The sequence below is a fragment of the Anomaloglossus baeobatrachus genome, chromosome 11, assembly GCF_048569485.1.
Source record: "Anomaloglossus baeobatrachus isolate aAnoBae1 chromosome 11, aAnoBae1.hap1, whole genome shotgun sequence".
Taxonomy (NCBI): domain Eukaryota; kingdom Metazoa; phylum Chordata; class Amphibia; order Anura; family Aromobatidae; genus Anomaloglossus; species Anomaloglossus baeobatrachus.
In genome coordinates, this window is record NC_134363.1 from 126,611,338 (window position 1) to 126,630,857 (window position 19,520).

General features: G+C 47.3%; 1 protein-coding gene across 1 annotated transcript in view; it reads right to left on the minus strand.

The window, feature by feature from the left end:
- Positions 1 to 1,761: 1,761 nt before the first annotated feature.
- The window catches only part of MEGF6 (multiple EGF like domains 6), a 635,985-nt gene continuing 618,226 nt past the window's right edge, over positions 1,762 to 19,520 (minus strand). The window contains exons 37-39 of the mRNA XM_075328936.1: positions 19,036 to 19,164; positions 10,996 to 11,040; positions 1,762 to 4,803 (exon numbers count right to left, since the gene is read on the minus strand). Coding sequence (XP_075185051.1) covers positions 4,733 to 4,803; positions 10,996 to 11,040; positions 19,036 to 19,164 — 245 coding nt within the window. The 3' untranslated portion in view covers positions 1,762 to 4,732. The remainder of the gene's footprint in view (positions 4,804 to 10,995; positions 11,041 to 19,035; positions 19,165 to 19,520) is intronic.

Here is a 19,520-nt window from a genome sequence, read left to right on the forward strand (position 1 = left end):
CAACCTCCATACACATGCAAGATATGGGAATGTTATACATGTATAATCCACATAGGCATTTACAATTGATGCATATGGGATGTAGTACCTAAATGTAAGCAGTAGATGGCAGTGTAAAACCACTTTTTATACAAAGCTGTTCTAGAATTCAAAACACCACTCCTGTTTTTTTTGTTTTTTTTAAACTGCTTGCATAGTGCTTTAAATCTAAGTCCCCTGCCCCCACTGACACGTAAAAATCTAGTATGATTCCGCTCCTGAAAAGTGTGACGTGTGAAATCTGTATGGGTAACCTTTTTGTCATGCAAATGCTAAATGAGTGAGCTTAATTATATTTTTTTTTTTTTCTCGCACCATGCGCTTGCATTGATGACTCATCTGCTCCGCCTCACTGATGAACATTTGCCCTAGTGTAGTGCAATTTTTTTTTTCTCACAATGCAGTGGTCTGTTTTATACGCCAGTGTGAGAGAACCCTTATACTTGTCCTCCGGCATCTTCATCTGTTATTCATGTTGCTCCCTTGTCTTTGGTGATTTGTGACCTGCCGGCAGCTCAAGTGCTTGATCATGGAAAATTGGAGGTCACAACTAAATAATAGTCTATGGGAGCCTCATTCTGGCTCTCATAGACTTGTATTGAGAGCTTGTAATGTAACTTCTGACTTCCGGACAATCAAAAGTTAGACACAAGATGGCGCCGTGGGACCAAAGCAACACTGAAAAAGGTGAAAATGCCTGAAGGAGAGTATAAGACCAGAGGCCGGGGGGGGGGGGGGGTTCACCCGATGGCGTGGTGCTTTTAAAGAATAATTTAGCTGGGTGTTTTGTACCAGTAACTCTAGTTTTTGGATGCAACACACAGGCCTTTTAATTATACTGCTTATCACTCAGCGGTATCTTAGTTAGTAGTAGTCTTTTGTATTTGCAAGCAAGAATCAGAAACCGTGAAAGATAGAAGGATCTACAGACATTGGTGTGGATTTGCAGCAGCGGAAAAAAAATCTAAAATTACGGTCCTGCTGATTTAGGGTCATCAGTGTATTTTGTGCTGCCAGATTTCTGCTTTAGGGTATATTGACTGAAATCTGTGTTTAAAGGGAATTTGTCACCAGGTTTTTGCCACCTAATCTGAGAGCAGCATAACGTAGGGGCAGAGATCCTGATTCCAGCGATGTGTCACTTACTGGGCTGCGTAGTGTAGCTTTGATCTACTCCTGTAACGATAAAATCACTGTTTAGTCAGGACTACTTGCTGCCAGGTAGTCCAGCATATTCATGAGCTCTGTATAACTGCTGTCATTTTGATAAGATTTCTCTGCTGCAGATCTAGCAAGCAAACAGCTCAATAAGTGACACATCGCTGGAATCAAGGTCTCTGTCTTACCATTATGCTGCTCTCAGATGGGGGAGCAAAAACTTGGTGACAGGTTCTCTTTAAATCTTCCAAGTGGCAACCTCTGACACAGATGCCCCCTAATAGGAAGAGTCCTTCAAATTTTAGTTTTCTTGTGAAAATTGCCTTAAAAACAGAGTCCTACATTGTCCTCAGCTTCTTCTCCGCCCTGCGGGGGTGTCACTGCCAGCTATGGATTTGAAGACTTTTATTCTGGAATGTAGACTCCCTCCACCTTTTTTATTGGGGGAGTTGTGTCGCCACACTATCCCTCTTCAAGTGTGCTAACAGTACAATGTCAATTTTCATAGTTGCCACTAGATGGCAGCACCATAGTTCACAATGCAGACAGTAAAGAAAATGGCACAGGAGCCTTTAGTATTACAGAAAATGGTTGTTATTAGGATCACGTTGCATTCCAAGTAATCGCTTCATTCCAAACAAGTGAAAAAGTATAAATTATGTAATGACCTCAGGATTGATAAATACAGTACATACATACAGACCGTTCCATGGTGATCAGGGGTGGTGGTGACCTATACATGTTATACGCAGCATCCTAAATCTACATCAAGGGCTTCCTCTCAATATATAATATTAAAGAAATATACTGAAAATGCAGTGGTTGAAAGATCGAAGCAAGACGAGGCGGTGACTATGGGCTCTTCAGGATCTCATCGGTGACTGTGTCTGACCTTGTACATATTGATGTGATCATTATCATCCTGGTTTGGTGGAAACTGTCAGGCCCAGTGCCCACGCTGTGCAGTTTTGACTCGTATTTTCAGAAATCTGCAGCAAAATCTGCATGTCCATTGTGAAGCCAGCAAAGTCCATGAGAATTCAGAACTGCTGAGCCCACGTTGCTTATTTTTCCCTTGTGTATTTGGTGCAGAAAAAAAAGAAATCTGCACCAAATACGCAAGGGAAAAATACTCAACGTGGGCTCAGCACTTCCGAATCATCATACACTTTGTGCAGCCAGCAATGGACATGCAGATTTCTGAAAATCTGCGTCAAAATCCGCAGCATCGGCACAGGGCCTTAGAGGGAATTTGTCAGCAGGTTTTTGTTCCTCCCCCCTCCCGTTCTCTGACTTTTGGTCTCTGTATAACCCCACCCCCACCACTGATTGCACAGTGTACACAAAGCTTCCAATCAGGGATGAGGGTGTGGTTATACAGAGCTCACAAATATAGAGCACTACATGAAAGCAGGTATACTAGTGATAATCTCCTACTGATAGAGTAGTTTTCATAAAATCATTGTTTTAAGTGGCCTAGTAAGTGACACATCGTCGGAATCAGGGTCTCTTATGCTGCTCAGATTAAGGGGCAACAATCTGGTGCTAGATTCCTTTTAAGAGAATTAACAGTGCCCCCTGCAGGTTGACAGTGGAATAGGTAAATTCCTTCTTTGACTGTGTCTCTACCTTTTTAGACATTTTAATTTACCATGGCTGACTCTTTTATAACAACTGTGCAATATAGATCCAGTGTTTCATCTTATGGCAATGTATTTGTCAGCAGCACAACTATCTGTCCTGGGCAATGGCTCATTAGGCTCCGTGCACATTTGTCAGAGCCTGTATTGCCCTCTAAGGCTTAGGAAGCTCCATCCTAAAGAGGTTGATATTACAGATTTTCCTGTAGGATTAGTCCAGACTATGTCAGCTGTAGCAGGTCTGAGGTGTATGGCTGCAGGCCCCGAGGGTGGGTGTCCTGGCCCCATATGCAGTATTTCTGGCAGGGTGCAGTCCGTGCTAATGGCGGAGGTGCCAAGTATCTGACCCCCCCCCCCCTCCAACTGATCCTAGTTGGGGTCAGCACCTTGAATAGCATAGGCCATGATTATTTTTTTTTTTTTATTATTTTTCATTTTTCTGGTAAATTGCTATCTTACCCAAAATGACTAGCAGCATACAGAGAATACTGGAGCCGATGTGATCGTCATATATTACAGCTCTGGGACCGCCAGTGCCTGAGTCGTGGGCTGTCCTTACATATTTTGTATGCACACAATTGCATTGTATTCAGGAGTATAATCCATTTTCAGCCTCTGACTATAAAGTGTTTCGATTCACTGAATGCAAGCAGGGATCATGCAACTATAAGAAACACTGTTAAAATCATATTTAAGAGGGAAAAGTCTAGTACCTCCTAATTTTTCCACTCTGCACACAGCGACCTTTGGCAATATAATGTCCACCGTGCCCAATCTGCGGTCACTTTGATTCACTCTTCTTCCCTCGGTTGGTTCTTGTGTCACAATTTATTTTTCAAGTATTTTAGAGCACCAAATAACTTTTTCCGCACATTTTCTACATTTTTAGACTCTACCCCTGTTTTAAAATACATTATGCCTTATCTTTATAACTTATTCTCAATGTTCTGAGATGTTAGTTGTGGTCTTCATTAACACGGATCTGTTCCTGGGCGAGCCGGCTGAAAACCATCATGGCCACTACTACCACTGTCACATATCTTTGTTATAGTTTTGTATCCCTGGTCAAAATTGACTTCTAAAAAGCAGATTTGCTATGCAGGTGCCTGGCCGCGCTGGTTTGATAACCTCACCCAGCCTTCCCGAATGTAAATCTGCCAGGTTCTCCCCTCCCATGTTGTTGCCTATTTGTGCAGATTTAATGGTTCATGGCTCTGACAGGCACATGGGTTGTCATCCAGCGCCCCTCTGAACAGATCGTGCGACTGATTAAAAATGTATCATGGTTACACGGATGGACTGGAACATGGCGAGACATCAAAAACCTCAGACACGACGTTCTTTTGATGTAGTTTGTAGGACATATGGTCACCAGACATGTACAACCCTTTTGGCTACGTCTTCAAGAATCTTTCTCATAAATAAGTCATCATAAATAGATTCCTCAACTATGTGTTAGGCAAACAAGTCTGGAATAGTAATGATCAAGACAACAAGGTCACTTGACCCCCGAAAAAAAACAAGTCTTCAAGGATCTGCTGCCTCGAATTCAAATATTGCAGCTAATTCAACACAAATGAGGATTGTGTATCCACAGCCATCAAGTCTATGGGGTCCTGTCTCCGAGCAGAAGACCATTGCTCCACAGCAGAACCCAGCAGTGTCAAGTCAGTGGTGATCCGTGGCTTGATATTGGAAATGTAAAAAGACCGAACCATGAAATGTGAGTTCTTCGCGGTCTCCGTGTTAGAACATGATGTTCAGCTTTGACATCTACAGTGGATTCTATCACTCCAGAATCTTCAGTTCTCCAGTATGGACATCAATGAATATTGTCCCAAATTGATAGTGGTTTTATGGTGGCACCTGCAATGGATTTTACTCCAGGAATGAGACTATGGCCGATGTTTGCTTGAATGTATTAAATATCTAACTGAAGATCGATGTGATGGTCGCAGCTGCGCATCTAGAAACCAAAGGAGACAGCAGAGTATTATAAAACGGTCTGATAAGTAAATTACTAAATCCTAAAACAGCTGTAATAGGAGCAATGGCCCAACAAGTTCCCAGTAAGGCTTTGTGATGTGACTTAAACATTCAAACAGTTATACTTTATTTCATAAATCAATGACAAGGAAATAGGGTATATTACAAGGCTTCTTATCAGAAAAAAACACTTTATTCTCCTCCTCCTTTCATTCTCAGTTCATTGATTGCACATTTTACCCATGACGACTGATGTTCCCATTACCGAGATACATAACAGTTGGTGCTTATAAAATTCTATGGAGGAGCTAAAGGCAGACATGGACAGAGATATTCTACTGCAAACTGTCCTGAAACCACAGTTCTCCATAGAACTTTATGAGCACAAATTGCCATCTCCTACCTCAGTAATGTAAGGCTATGTGCCCACGTGGCTTTTTTTTTTTCTTCTTAATTTTTCCTTGCTTATCTTAATCAGTATAAGGAAAAAGCATCCCAGCAAAGTCTATGGCAATAAAGACCTGCTGTGTACACACTGCTTTTTTTTTTTCCCTTTCCTTTCTCTTGCAGATTTTGTTGCTGAACAAAGAAACAGCATGTTAATTGTTTTTGTGCTTCTATAATCCCCTGCAGTGCTTTATCACTAAAGTGGATATCAGTTTGGGAAGAGAAAGTAGATTTCTCTAAAGGCCACATCACACTAAGCAACATCGCTAGCAACATCGCTGCTAAGGCACAACTTTTGTGACGTTGCTAGCGATGTTGCTTAGTGTGACATCCAGCAACAACCTGGCCCCTGCTGTGAGGTCGTTGGTTGTTGCTGAATGTCCTGGGCCATTTTTTAGTTGTTGCTGTCCCGCTGTGAAGCACAGATCGCTGTGTGTGACAGCGACAGAGCAACAACTAAATGTGCAGGCAGCAGGAGCCGGCTTCTGCGGACGCTGGTAACCACGGTAAACATCGGGTAACCAAAAAGCCCTTACCTTTTTTTACCCGATATTTACCTTCGTTACCAGCGTCCGCAGCTCTCAGCTGTCAGTGCTGGCTCCCTGCTCCCTGCACATGTAGCTGGAGTACACATCGGGTAATTAACCCGATGTGTACTGTGGCTAGGAGTGCAAGGAACAGGGAGCAGGCACTGGCAGTGTGAGAGCGGCAGACGCTGGTAACGAAGGTAAATATCGGGTAACCAAGGTAAGGGCTTCTTGGTTACTCGATGTTTACCGTGGTTACCAGCGTCCGCAGAAGCTGGCCCCTGCTGCCTGCACACGTAGCAGAGTACACATCGGGTAATTAACCCGATGTGTACTGTGACTAGGTGTGCAGGGAGCCAGCGCTAAGCGGTGTGCGCTGGTAACCAAGGTAAATATCGGGTTGGTTACCCGATATTTACCTTAGTTACCAAGCGCAGCATCGCTTCCACGTGGCACTGCTGGCTGGGGGCTGGTCACTGGTTGCTGGTGAGATCTGCCTGTGTGACAGCTCACCAGCATCCCGTGTAGCGACGCTCCAGCGATCTCTGCCAGGTCAGGTTGCTGGTGGGATCGCTGGAGCGTCGCTTAGTGTGACATCTCACCAGCGACCTCCTACCAACTTACCAGCGATCCCTATCAGGTTGTATCGTTGTTGGGATCGCTGGTAAGTTGTTTAGTGTGACTCGGCCTTTAGGCCCTGTGCGCAGACTGCATTTTTTGCTGCGGTTTTGTTTCATAAGCTTCATACAGTCTTTTCCCCTGCAAAGTCTAGAGAAATCCAAAATGGTGTGTGCACACTGCATTTTTTTTCCTTACAGGTGTGCCGCCCCAGCAGTGAATCGAACCGCTCTGATCCGGGGGTGGTGATCGTTCATGGCTCAAGAGTCTCCGGACCCAGGGGATACACTCAAATGTGAAGGGGGTATTCACAGGGGATTTTGGTGTAGTTCGTGACACTACCCGTGGTGTGCGGTAATTGGGAGTACCGCTGCTGCTGTTGGGAGTACCTGGGGTGATTGGAGTGGGGCAACTTGGTGATGTTGCCCTCCACGGGTAGGGGTAGGCCCCGAGACTCTGGTGGGAGAGGTGGGGGTGCAGTACAGGGGTCAGTCGGGTACTCACTCAGCAATGAAGCAGACACTGACAACAGGGTAAACAAAGTCTCTGAACGCAGTTGCATCTCGAGGGGAGCTCGCCCTACAGTACTGCCGGTGATCTGTAACCTGCCTCCAGGCACTAAGTTTTAGATTGTCCGTTGTGGCCCGGTAGCTTGGAGCTGTCCGGGCCCCGCTCCCCCCTGTGGCTAAGTGAAGGAGCCTGCTCTCAAGGCTCACGCTTTGGATTTCCGTTGGCTGCTTGCTAGGAAAGCCCTATCCCCCTCGTTGTGCTAGTTCCCCGATTCTGGAGCTGGTGGGAACAGTCCATAAAGGCCCCGTTCTCCGCAGGTTAATTGCCGGGTTGCCTGAAGCTTCTCCCCGACCTAGAGTCCGTGTACCCCATCGTGCCTTCGGTCCCGGACCGGTGATAGGACCAGTATGCTGACCGTCCTCCTTGACGAGTCCCAGGTACCTAGCCTCAATCCCCTGCGACCGGGGGTCTGACTCCTCTAGGTCCAGACCACCATCTGCGACCTAGTCTGCTTCTCCCCTGCGAGCTACAACTCCCAGATTCCTCAGAGCGCCTCACAGCTCAAGGGCTACCGCTCAACGGACTTGACACCTCCCACCTCCCTGCCTGACCCCTAGGTGTGCGGCGCTATTGTGCCGCCCCGCAGCCTCGGCTGCAGCCGCCGAGCCGCTCGGATCCGTGCTCGTACTGCGGGTGGTGGCTCGAGCCTCTCATGGACCCTGGGGTCACGTCGCTCTGCAAGGGGGGGTTGGCGCTACGCGCAGGGGAATGCGGGTGTTTGGTTTTTGGGTGATTGTTCGTGACGCCACCCACGACGGGTTGTGGTGATGGTGGACTCCACCGCTGCGGTGAAGGTACGGGGACTCCCGGGAGCGGTGTAGTGGCGCAGCTAGGTGTTGACCCCTCCGTGGGTAGGGGGATGTTGGTCCCGGTTGTGCGAGGGCCGGGGTGCAGGGCGCAGGGTTGCGGTGCGGTGCCGGATGGCACTGGTGTACTCACGATTAAACCACACAGAGTCACTGGTAAACCAAACGGAGGGATGGACGGGGCCCGCAGCCAGCTGCAGCTTTCTAGTCGGGTTGGCAATGTCCGCCTTTCTCTTGCACCTGTTTGTAGTGTGACCACTGTGCCTGGGCACTGGTAGTCCGCTCCCCGGCGTGTATGTGTCGTAGGAGCCGCTTTTGCCCGCAGATGCTGGCCCTTAGATCTCTGGCCTCTGGCGGTGGCTCTTATCCAGACGGGTTGGGCTGTTGCCTTCAATCGGGACTTTGGTGGGAATGAACCCCTGAGGTCCAGACCGCAATCAGTTAATTCGACTATGGTGGTGGCGTATAGCCTAGTTCGGGGTCTGAGTACCCTGCCTGGTGCTCCGGTATCCTGTTGGCTCCCCGGTTCGGTTCCGGCGGGCCGCTACCCTGTCCCGGTCCCTCATAGTTCCACTGGTCGTATTCCCGGTCTCCTGCAGGCGGCCACTGCCATCTGCCTGCCTGACTGTTTGGGGGGGTCCTAGGCTCCAACCCAGGCCCCGCGCAGAACCATACTCCACTACTCTCCACTCTGCTGTACTGAACTGAACTGTCTGTGCACTGCACTGTGTTCCTGCCTCAGGCCAGCAGACTCCTCAGAGGGCGTGTCTTTCCGCCTGACTCTGCCCACCTGGTGTGCCTGTCTGCCTCCCTCAGAGTAAATCAGGTCTTTGTGGTTGACTGGTGGTACCTTACTGGGGTGGGGGTGTATGTGGTGAGTGTAGTAACCTGTGACCCCTGCAATACTGCAGAATGGAGACCCAGAACCATGGGGGTTTAAATACTGTACGGCTATGGTAGTTTGTGCAGTACCCTGTGATGACCTGAATAGTCCAGGGGCGTCACAGGTTTTGCTGCAGAATTTCTGCGGCAAAAAGATGTAGCATGTCACCTCTTTTGCTGCGTTTTTCTCGTTGACAATGTTAAAAAAAAACACAGGCAAAAACACAGTAATTCTGCACCAAAAACGCAGTAAACGGCGGTAAAAACGCATGCATTATTGGTGTGGTTTTTTTGCCAGAAGATGCGGTTTTTGCTGGAGAAACAAATCCGCAGTGTGCGTACAGGGCCTTACAAAGTTTCTCATTTTCATTTGTAGTACGGATATATGAAAAAAAATTAAAATGGTTTATCCTAAAGAGGACTGCTCACTGGATATTTTTTTTTCTTTTGTGCCCCTCTTCTAAGGTTACACCCCCAGTAATAGATGCAAATGTTCCCTTCAACTACCTGCCCATATACCCCAGAATTTATTTGTGGCTGTGGCCATGTTTTGATTGCCTTTTTTTCTCTGATCCTAGCCAAATGCCCATAGGGAAGTTCTGTTGTATATTTTTATTTGTTTGAAGGGAAAATTTACATCTTTATTAAGGGGGTGGGGGGCATAATTTTGGAATGGAGGGGTACAAAATAAAAATAAAAATAGATCCATCAGTGGAGCAGCTGAAACTGTAGGAGGTATGTGACGCCCTGGCAGGGCTAGGTAGTCCCCTGCGTAACACCTTCCCTCACAAGGAAACACACAGCCGACCAGAAAGCTTAGTCACATCCCCCTTAGGGACAGACAGACACACCACTGGGCGTGACCAGGCGGTTGGAACACGCCCACCCAGGGGTCTAGACAGCCCGGGGCGGGAAAACAAGTAATTCTGCTTAGAGTTCAGTTTGGAGAGGAGTGTGGGCTTGAGCTAAGTGTAGCTCCAGCAGTGAAGCTCAAGTTGAACGGTACCAGGGTAAGAGACCTCGTGCCACTGGCTAGGAGGCAGACGGTGGTCTCCGTCAGCAGGAGACGGGAAGACGGCTCGGCAGAACCGAGGTGGACCGGGACAGGGTTATAGCCCGCCGGTACCTACACCGGGGACTCGACCGGAAACAGTGCACAAAGGGGGGACTCGGACCCTGAAGCCAGTGCCAGAACCTACTGGAGCTGGTTAATTAACCGATTGAGGCCAGGACTAGAGGTCCTGTCCCACCCAAAGTCCCTCATAGAAGACAACAGCCCACCGAATAGGGATAAGCGGTCACCGACAATGCCCAGAGATCCCACGGGCCAGCGTCTGCGGGCACAGCTCCTTAGGCCACATCCAGCCGGGAGCGGACTCCCGAGTTCCATACCGGGGAAGTCCATTGAACACAAAAAGGTGCAGGAACAGGATAGAGACCACCAGCCGGGTGGGGAACCCTGAACGCAACCGGCCACCACCATCTTGGTTTACCAGAGACTTGTGTGTGTTACTAATCATGAGTACTCCAGCACCCCCTGCGGTTGCCATCCCCTGCACCCAGCCACTGGGTCCCGGGGTCACCATCCCTGCCTACGGAGGGGTTAACAACTTGCTGCACAACATCTCCCCCAGGTGTCCCATAACAGCAGCGGTGGTGTCCAACCTCACCACATACCGTGGGTGGCGTCACAAACTTGCTACAGCCTAGCCCGTACATCTACATCCGCCCATTTATTCGGCGTGTCCGCGAGACCCCCGGGTCCGGGGACCCTCGAGCCACCACCCCTGAAGGCCCGGACCCGAGTAGTGCCGGCTGCTGGCACGGGGGGTGGCACAGGTACTCCATTTTAATTAAATAAAACTCAGTGGATAGTTTTTTATTTTTAGGTACCACACAACAACACTTCATATTAATAAGGTTATTTCTAAATCTTCACCACTCTTATTCGTCAGTGAGGTCTAGAATTGCAGATCAGAAAAATTGCCGGCACTTCCTAATCTCATAATCTGAACTGGTACAAACTTAACATGACCTACAATAGCTAAAACAACAGTTGCACTCAAGTAAAGGGAAGGAGAAAAAAACAAGACTGTAGATGGTGAACATTGGAATATTACGCATTACTGCCAAGAAAACATGATTTTTTTTTTCTTCGGGATTGCAGATCAGTCTCCAGGACAAGGCATGTTTTTATATTGGTTACAGAAACTGTAACTTTTCCATATGTATAATCTATCCCAAATACAAAATAAGAAAGAGCCTTTATGATAATGGTCATAATAAAGTAAGGACAAGACGTGTACTATAGTCCGGACTTACGGAGGGCTGCCTGCAGCTGAGCTGACATAAGCGGGGGAGGGCCTCCTGGAAAGAAACCAGATACAAAACATTAGCATAAGTGAGATACAAACCTTAAAGGGGTGGTTCACCCATTTTTTTTTTTTCCCCAATGATTCTCACTTACCATTGTCTGCAGCTTCTGCATTGGCTTCTGTTTCCATTTCTGGCACTGAGCGGCGCTATCCTGCACGCTCAGTGCCAGTCACATGACCCCCTGGAGCTGTGGCCGCCGGCATCCTCTGACGTCCCGGCATTTCCGGGCTCATAAACTGGACGGGTACGTCACAGGATGCCGGCGCCACTCACAGTGATTGACTGGGCTGTGGGCGGTGACTACCTGACGTCACAGCCCAGCATCGAGGGGAGGATCCGGAGGACGCCAGTGGAGCGGTGAAGGCAGAGCGCGCTTACCAGCATTCAGCTGTGGGAGGTATGGGCTCCAGTGTGGAGTACAGGGGGGGTTTCCTCCACTGAAATCCCCCCTGTCACGCAAGTATGTGATCACACTGTCCACCCGCCCGCTGTGCTCAGCTGTCAGGAGAGCGGGCGGTGTCGGCAGTGTGATCATATACTCCCACCAGCAGCACAGTTGACAGGACGCGGAGTGAGTGTGTATGTGTGTGTATATACAGTGTGTGTGCGTATATACAGTGTATGTGTGTGTATATACAGTGTGTGTGTGTATATATACAGTGTATGTGTGTGTATATATACAGTGTGTGAGTGAATGTGTATGTGTGTGTATGTCATACTCACCTGTCTGCAGGGTCCGGGTGCCATGCTTGCTTCCAGCCCCTGTCTCGGTCCCGCCGCTTCGGCTGTGTGCAGTCTCCCCGGTGCACGCACGAAGCTTGCAGGACCTGGCCGTGGATCACCTGATGCAGTCACCTGACGCATCAGCTGATCGTAGTCTCGCTGGCTTTTTCGCGCCCGGCCGGCTATCAGCTGATCCTGCTGTCAGGGGACTTCATCAGCTGATTACCGGCAGCTCCCGCAGCGATGGGACAGGATCATACTCCGGTCCAATCGATCGCAGCGGGAGCTGCCGGTAATCACACACAAGTGACAATCGCACATAAGTGAGTATGTATTTTTTTTTTTTTTTTTTTGCACTGATGCATCAGCTGATTGTATAATCGGCTTTTATACAATCAGCTGATGTGTGATGGGATTCAGGCACTTGATCCTGAGACATCATCTGATCGCTTTGCCTTCCAGCAAACCGATCAGATGATATTGGATCCGGATTGGACGGCGTGGGACCCTTGACCCAGGATTACTGCGGAGGGGGGTTTATTTCAATAAAGATGGAGTCACTAATTGTGTTGTGTTTTATTTCTAATAAAAATATTTTTGTGTGTTGTGGTTTTTTTTTTATCATTACTAGAAATTCATGGTGGCCATGTCTAATATTGGCGTGACACCATGAATTTCGGGCTTAGGGCTAGCTGATAATATACAGCTAGCCCTAACTCCATTATTACCCGGCTAGCCACCCGGCATCAGGGCAGCTGGAAGAGTTGGATACAGCGCCAGAAGATGGCGCTTCTATGAAAGCTCCATTTTCTGGGGTGGCTGCGGACTGCAATTCGCAGTGGGGGTGCCCAGAAAGCTTGGGCACCCTTCACTGTGGATTCCAATCCCCAGCTGCCTAGTTGTACCCGGCTGGACACCAAAATTAGGCGAAGCTCACGTCATTTTTTTTTAAAATTATTTCATGAAATTCATGAAATAATTAAAAAAAAAAAGGGCTTCTCTATATTTTTGGTTCCCAGCCGGGTACAAATAGGCAGCTGGGGGTTGGGGGCAGCCCGTACCTGCCTGCTGTACCCGGCTAGCATACAAAAATATGGCGAAGCCCATGTCATTTTTTTTTTCTTTTTGGGTAAAAAACTGCATACAGTCCTGGATGGAGGATGCTGAGCCTTGTAGTTCTGCAGCTTCTGTCTGCTCTCATGCATACACTAGTGAATGGAGGATGCTGAGCCTTGTAGTTCTGCAGCTGCTGTCTGCTCTCATGCATACACTAGTGAATGGAGGATGCTGAGCCTTGTAGTTCTGCAGCTGCTGTCTGCTCTCCTGCATACACTAGTGAATGGAGGATGCTGAGCCTTGTAGTTCTGCAGCTGCTGTCTGCTCTCCTGCATACACTAGTGAATGGAGGATGCTGAGCCTTGTAGTTCTGCAGCTGCTGTCTGCTCTCATGCATACACTAGTGAATGGAGGATGCTGAGCCTTGTAGTTCTGCTCCCCCTGCCTCTCCCTCCAGCATACAGTCCTGGATAGAGCATGGTGAGCCCTGTAGTTCTGCAGCTGTATGCTCTCCTGCATACACTAGTGGAGAATGAAGAACATATTGAAGAAGGAAATTACTTCAGAACTTGTTTATTTTTTTTTTCTTTCAACAATCTTTCTCTGATAAAAAAAAGCATAAAAACACAGAGCAAAAAACGCACAAACACGGTAAAAACGCGTCTGTTGTTTGCCACGTATGCTTTTTTTTGGGTTTTTTGACGCAAAAAAACGCACAAAAACACCGCTTAAATAAAACGACGCAGTGTGTGAACAGTGTGTGTCCCCTGTCAGTGTTAGACACCGTGTGGAATTTTCCAAAGCACGCAAAGCATGGGTTGTAAAATATTTATATCACCCAACATCACAAGCTTTTCAACAAGAAATCCAGGACGATGTAATTCGAATTATGAAGCAGGAACTTCAAACCTCCTGGACCTCCAAACGTCCAGATTTTCCAACAAATATTGCTTCTATCCCGAAGCCGGATAAACAACAAATTGTTGAAGAGCATGAAACCCGATATTAAAATGTAATAACGTTGCATGTGTAAAAGTACTAGTCTAGCTAATGTTTGTAGTTAAAGTGGTTGTGTGGTCTTGAAATCCAAGTCAACTGGTACTATGTTCCACTATGTTACTGCAGACGTAAAAATCCTCACATTGTGTGCTCTGGTTGCTCAGAGGATTTTCCGTTGTTGGGAGAGGAGAGGGTGTTATTAAAAATATGCAATTTGCATACATGCAATCACGTGGTCACTTCACTTTAGCGGTCCACGCTCTATCAAAATGTAGTTTGTGGCCAGATATAGTGTATTCATAATGTGGATGAAACTTAGAATAAAGCAGACTTGCAGTAGCATAACCGGTTCATTACGGTAACGTCAAATACTCACTTGGTGTATTGTGAGTGCTGTGAGGACAGACAAGTACGTAGTCAAATGAAGTGACTATTGGCTTGTCCAGCATTTCTCTGTTTTCCTTTGTCTGTTTTAGTTTTGGGGTATTCCCATCACCAAGATCCTATCTCAATATGTATGAGGTGTTATAATAATAATATTAGCAAATATATGCAATTTGAAACGTAGTATACATCTCATGATTAGCCATGTATCTTACCTGATGTGGAAGTGATTAACTCTAAGGTATCCATGGTTACAACCAATCATATAGTGAAAGTTGATACTGTTTGTTGCCATTGATGCCTAGGCCGTTGGAATGCCCCTGCCCATGAGGTAAGTGACATGGCTTATCACGAGAGCTACACTACATTTATAATGCGATATATTTGCTAATATTCTTATTATTACATCTACTACATAGTAGTAGTGGATCTTGGACATGGGAATACCCCTTTAACTGTTAATAATGTTATCTGTTTATCTAATAATATTTTTTTTTAGTTGACATTGATTAAAACAGTTAATATTTTCATACACAGGTATAATTAAAAAGTCCAGTCAAGTACATATCATATTTTTCATTTATTTTATGCAGCAGAAATCACAGAGTGGGGCAGTTAGTGACATGTATCATCCGGTCACCTGCACAACAAGTCCCAGAGTGGAGGCAGTGACATGTAGCATCCGGTCACCTGCACAACAAGTCCCTGAGTGGAGACAGTGACATGCTCTGCTCTGACACATAGTGTGCTGCATGTCACTATCTGTCTCCCCTCTGGGACTTGTTGTGCAGGTGACCGGATGCTAAATGTCACTATCTGTCTCCACTCTGTGATTTCTGCTGCATAGTACCAACTGTATACACTCTCACCTGCAGAACAAGTACCACAGTGGAGACAGTTAGTGACATGTATCATCCGTTCACCTGCACAACAAGTCCCAGAGTGGATACAGTGACATGCAGCACACTATGTGTCAGGGCACACCATGTCACCAACTTGCTCTGCTCTGTCACCTGCGGTGCTGCATGTCACGTTTTTGCTGCGATTTGGTGCGTTTTTTGCTGCGTTTTTGCTCACTGCGTTTTTAATCAGTGCACAATGCCATTAAAGATTGTTGATGAAAAAAAAAAAAAGGTCTGTTGTCATTTCCTTATTCAAAATGTTCATTGTATGCAGGAGAGCAGACAGCAGCTGCAGAACTACAAGGCTCAGCATCCTCCATTCACTAGTGTATGCAGGAGAGCAGACAGCAGCTGCAGAACTACAAGGCTCAGAATCCTCCATTCACTAGTGTATGCAGGAGAGCAGACAGCAGCTGCAGAACTACAAGGCTCAGAATTCTCCATTCACTAGTGTATGCATGAGAGCAGACAGCAGCTGCAGAACTACAAGGCTCAGCATCCTCCATTCACTAGTGTATGCAGTAGAGCAGACAGCAGCTGCAGAACTACAAGGCTCAGCATCCTCCATTCACTAGTGTATGCAGGAGAGCAGACAGAAGCTGCAGAACTACAAGGCTCAGCATCCTCCATCCAGGACTGTATGCAGTTTTTTACCCAAAAAGAAAAAAAAATGACATGGGCTTCGCCATATTTTTGTATGCTAGCCGGGTACAGCAGGCAGGTACGGGCTGCCCCCAACCCCCAGCTGCCTATTTGTACCCGGCTGGGAACCAAAAATATAGAGAAGCCCTTTTTTTTTTTTTAATTATTTCATGAATTTCATGAAATAATTTAAAAAAAAAATGACGTGAGCTTCGCCTAATTTTGGTGTCCAGCCGGGTACAACTAGGCAGCTGGGGATTGGAATCCACAGTGAAGGGTGCCCAAGCTTTCTGGGCACCCCCACTGCGAATTGCAGTCCGCAGCCACCCCAGAAAATGGCGCTTTCATAGAAGCGCCATCTTCTGGCGCTGTATCCAACTCTTCCAGCTGCCCTGATGCCGGGTGGCTAGCCGGGTAATAATGGAGTTAGGGCTAGCTGTATATTATCAGCTAGCCCTAAGCCCGAAATTCATGGTGTCACGCCAATATTAGACATGGCCACCATGAATTTCTAGTAATGATAAAAAAAAAAAACACAACACACAAAAATATTTTTATTAGAAATAAAACACAACACAATTAGTGACTCCATCTTTATTGAAATAAACCCCCCTCCGCAGTAATCCTGGGTTAGGGTCCCGCGCCGTCCAATCCGGATCCAATATCATCTGATCGGTTTGCTGGAAGGCAAAGCGATCAGATGATGTCTCAGGATCAAGTGCCTGAATCCCATCACACATCAGCTGATTGTATAAAAGCCGATTATACAATCAGCAGATGCATCAGTGCAAAAAAAAAAAAAAAAATACATACTCACTTATGTGCGATTGTCACTTGTGTGTGATTACCGGCAGCTCCCGCAGCGATCGATTGGACCGGAGTATGATCCTGTCCCATCGCTGCGGGAGCTGCCGGTAATCAGCTGATGAAGTCACCTGACGGCAGGATCAGCTGATAGCCGGCCGGGCGCGAAAAAGCCGGCGACACCACGAGAATCGATCAGCTGATGCGTCAGGTGACTGCATCAGGTGATCCACGGCCAGGTCCTGCAAGCTTCGTGCGTGCCCCGGGGAGACTGCACACAGCCGAAGCGGCGGGACCGGGACAGGGGCTGGAAGCAAGCATGGCACCCGGACCCTGCAGACAGGTGAGTATGACATACACACACACATACACACTCACTCACACACTGTATATATACACACACACACACTGTGTATACGCACACACACTGTATATACACACACATACACTGTATATACGCACACACAATGTATATACACACACATACACTGTATATACGCGCACACACACTTTCTTCCCCGGCTGTGTAGAGCTGCTGCTGTCTCTGTGTGATTGATCTCAGTGCACATCCACTGGGAAGAGGCAGGGAGGAGGGTTTGGGTGGGAGCAGAGTGGGTGTATTAGACACAATGGGTGTGTTAGATAAGCCAGACACCGCCCTAGAGCCACAAAGAATTCTGGGACTTGTAGGAACTGAACACAGGAAGTCAGAGGAGAGATTAACCCCATCAGAGCTGGAGCCAGCAATGAGCATGTGCTGCTAGTGCACAATGAAAGGTAATTTTGCTGAAAAAACATAATAGATGTGTTGAGGGGCACATATTAGCAAGATTTATCAGGAAAAAAAAAATCAGTTTTGGTAACTGGACAACTTCTTTAAGGATAAGGCCAAAATAATCCCCAAAATACTGCAGAGTGATGATTGTGACCCAAAATGCTACCCAGTTTGCAAAAGAGAAATAAAAACAAGAATGATAAATTCACTGCCAACAAGCTGAACTCTTGGAAATGCTGAAGATGTGGTGTTTTACGTTAAAAGGAATCTGAAAGAAGGGTTTTGCTACCACATCTGAGAGCAGCATGATGTAGGGGCAGAAACCTGGATCACATCAAACAACCCAGTATAGTGACATTGCTGGAGTTTTGATAAAATCCCTGTATTATCGCCTGCAGATCTACCTTTTCTCTGAATACTGAGCTGTGTATAACCCCACCCACCACTGATTGGCAGCTTTATACCTATAAACAGTGTACACCGAAAGCTGTCAATCAGTGGAAAATTCCCTTTAAATCAACAGGTGGAACTGTATGCATCTAAATGGATAAGGTATAGGTAACGTGAATGCAAAATCTGTGATAGATCGCCTCCTATAGTGTGCCATTTATAATACTTATGGATTGTTATGTGGAGGAGGAGCTCATGGGCGGCCTCAGGCTCCAGTTTCCAATCATGCCTACCACCTCTGCACCACTTCATTGTCTATTGCATATGATTTAGTACTTGAAAAAACATGTACCTGTGGCACTCCTGAGGCTTCAGGCACTACAGGGTACTACACCTCCATTAGGGTGTAGTACTTATCCTGGGTCCAGGGAAGGTCGGTACCGGTTTCCACTTACACAACATACAGTAACACTGAGTTGCCCTCCCCAATGGGGACTGATCCAGGGTCGGATCACAGTAGGGGGTCACTACAGCGGTGGGTTTACAAAACTCCACTGCACCAGGGGCTCCCCGATCCACTGGACTAGGGACTCAGGGTCAGGGAGAAGCAACCACCAGGGGGGGTCAGTAACATAGTGGGAAGAGCAGGTTGACCTAGTGAGAGTAGTGAACCAGCCGGTGGCAGCGACTGGGGGCAACAGCTTTGAATACATAACATAACTACAAAAAAACGAGAGAGAACAGCTTCAGACACCGAGCAGAGTGGACGTGGGCCAAGGCGTTCAACACAGCCGCTGGGGAAAAGTAGGCGGCTGCCTCCACAGGACTGGCGCTGTCAGGATACAGAATCCTAGGGCAGATATACTTCACGTTATCTACCAACTCTGCAAGGGTCGCGGGGAACGGCTAGAACAGTCACCGGACCCGTCCCACGAGTCTGCAGTGAAATAGCATATAGGTTGCGGGGTTGAGGATCGTCCCCATAACGGAACCGTGCTATCAGCATAGAGAACGGGACAATTTACTGACACCGGGATCCTCAAGTGCTTGACGCCACAGGGGTCCAATACTTGCACCCCCAGCAGCCCGTGCCTGGCCGCATACCACAGATGGCGTCACAATCTTAAAAAAGACTTTACTAACTGCCACTACCCCCCTCATCCTCCCTCCTGCCCACCGCCATCCTTCCCTTCCTGTACGCCTCGGGGCAAGGCAACTGGATTAAGCCACCCTGTGACGATGCAGAGGATCTGCAACCCCGTCCCGGCAACGAGTAGGTTAAAAACACCTGCCCCCTGGGGCGCTACATACCTTCCTGGCAGGTGGCTCCTATGTAGCGGTTGAGACAGATGCATCCTCCGGTCAGGGCATTGCACTGGGCGTTCCAGCCACAGTCACAGCTCAGGCTGCAGTTTGGTCCATAGTGATTTATCCTACAGTCTGGGGTAAAGAACAAGCGCTCAGTGACTTCTACTTGGCTTTTTAACAACGGTGCTCCAGGTTTTAGGTACATTGTGTAGAATGTTTCTTACTATATGCCGTTTTTTGGATTATTACTAACTCTGCTCAGTCGAATATTAGCTTATTTAAGGCAATAGGCTGTTGGTCACAAATCTGCTTTAGCATGTGATGTGATCCAATCTAGTATGCTGAGACTTGTAGTTTCATAAGTGTTGGAGAGCCTCAGCTTGCAGACCATTAACCTGTAAACTGTGGGTTCAACAAACTACCACTGCCAACTTCTGTAGTTTTGCATCAATTAAAGAACCAAATCTTAAAAGGGCTGTCTGGGTTTA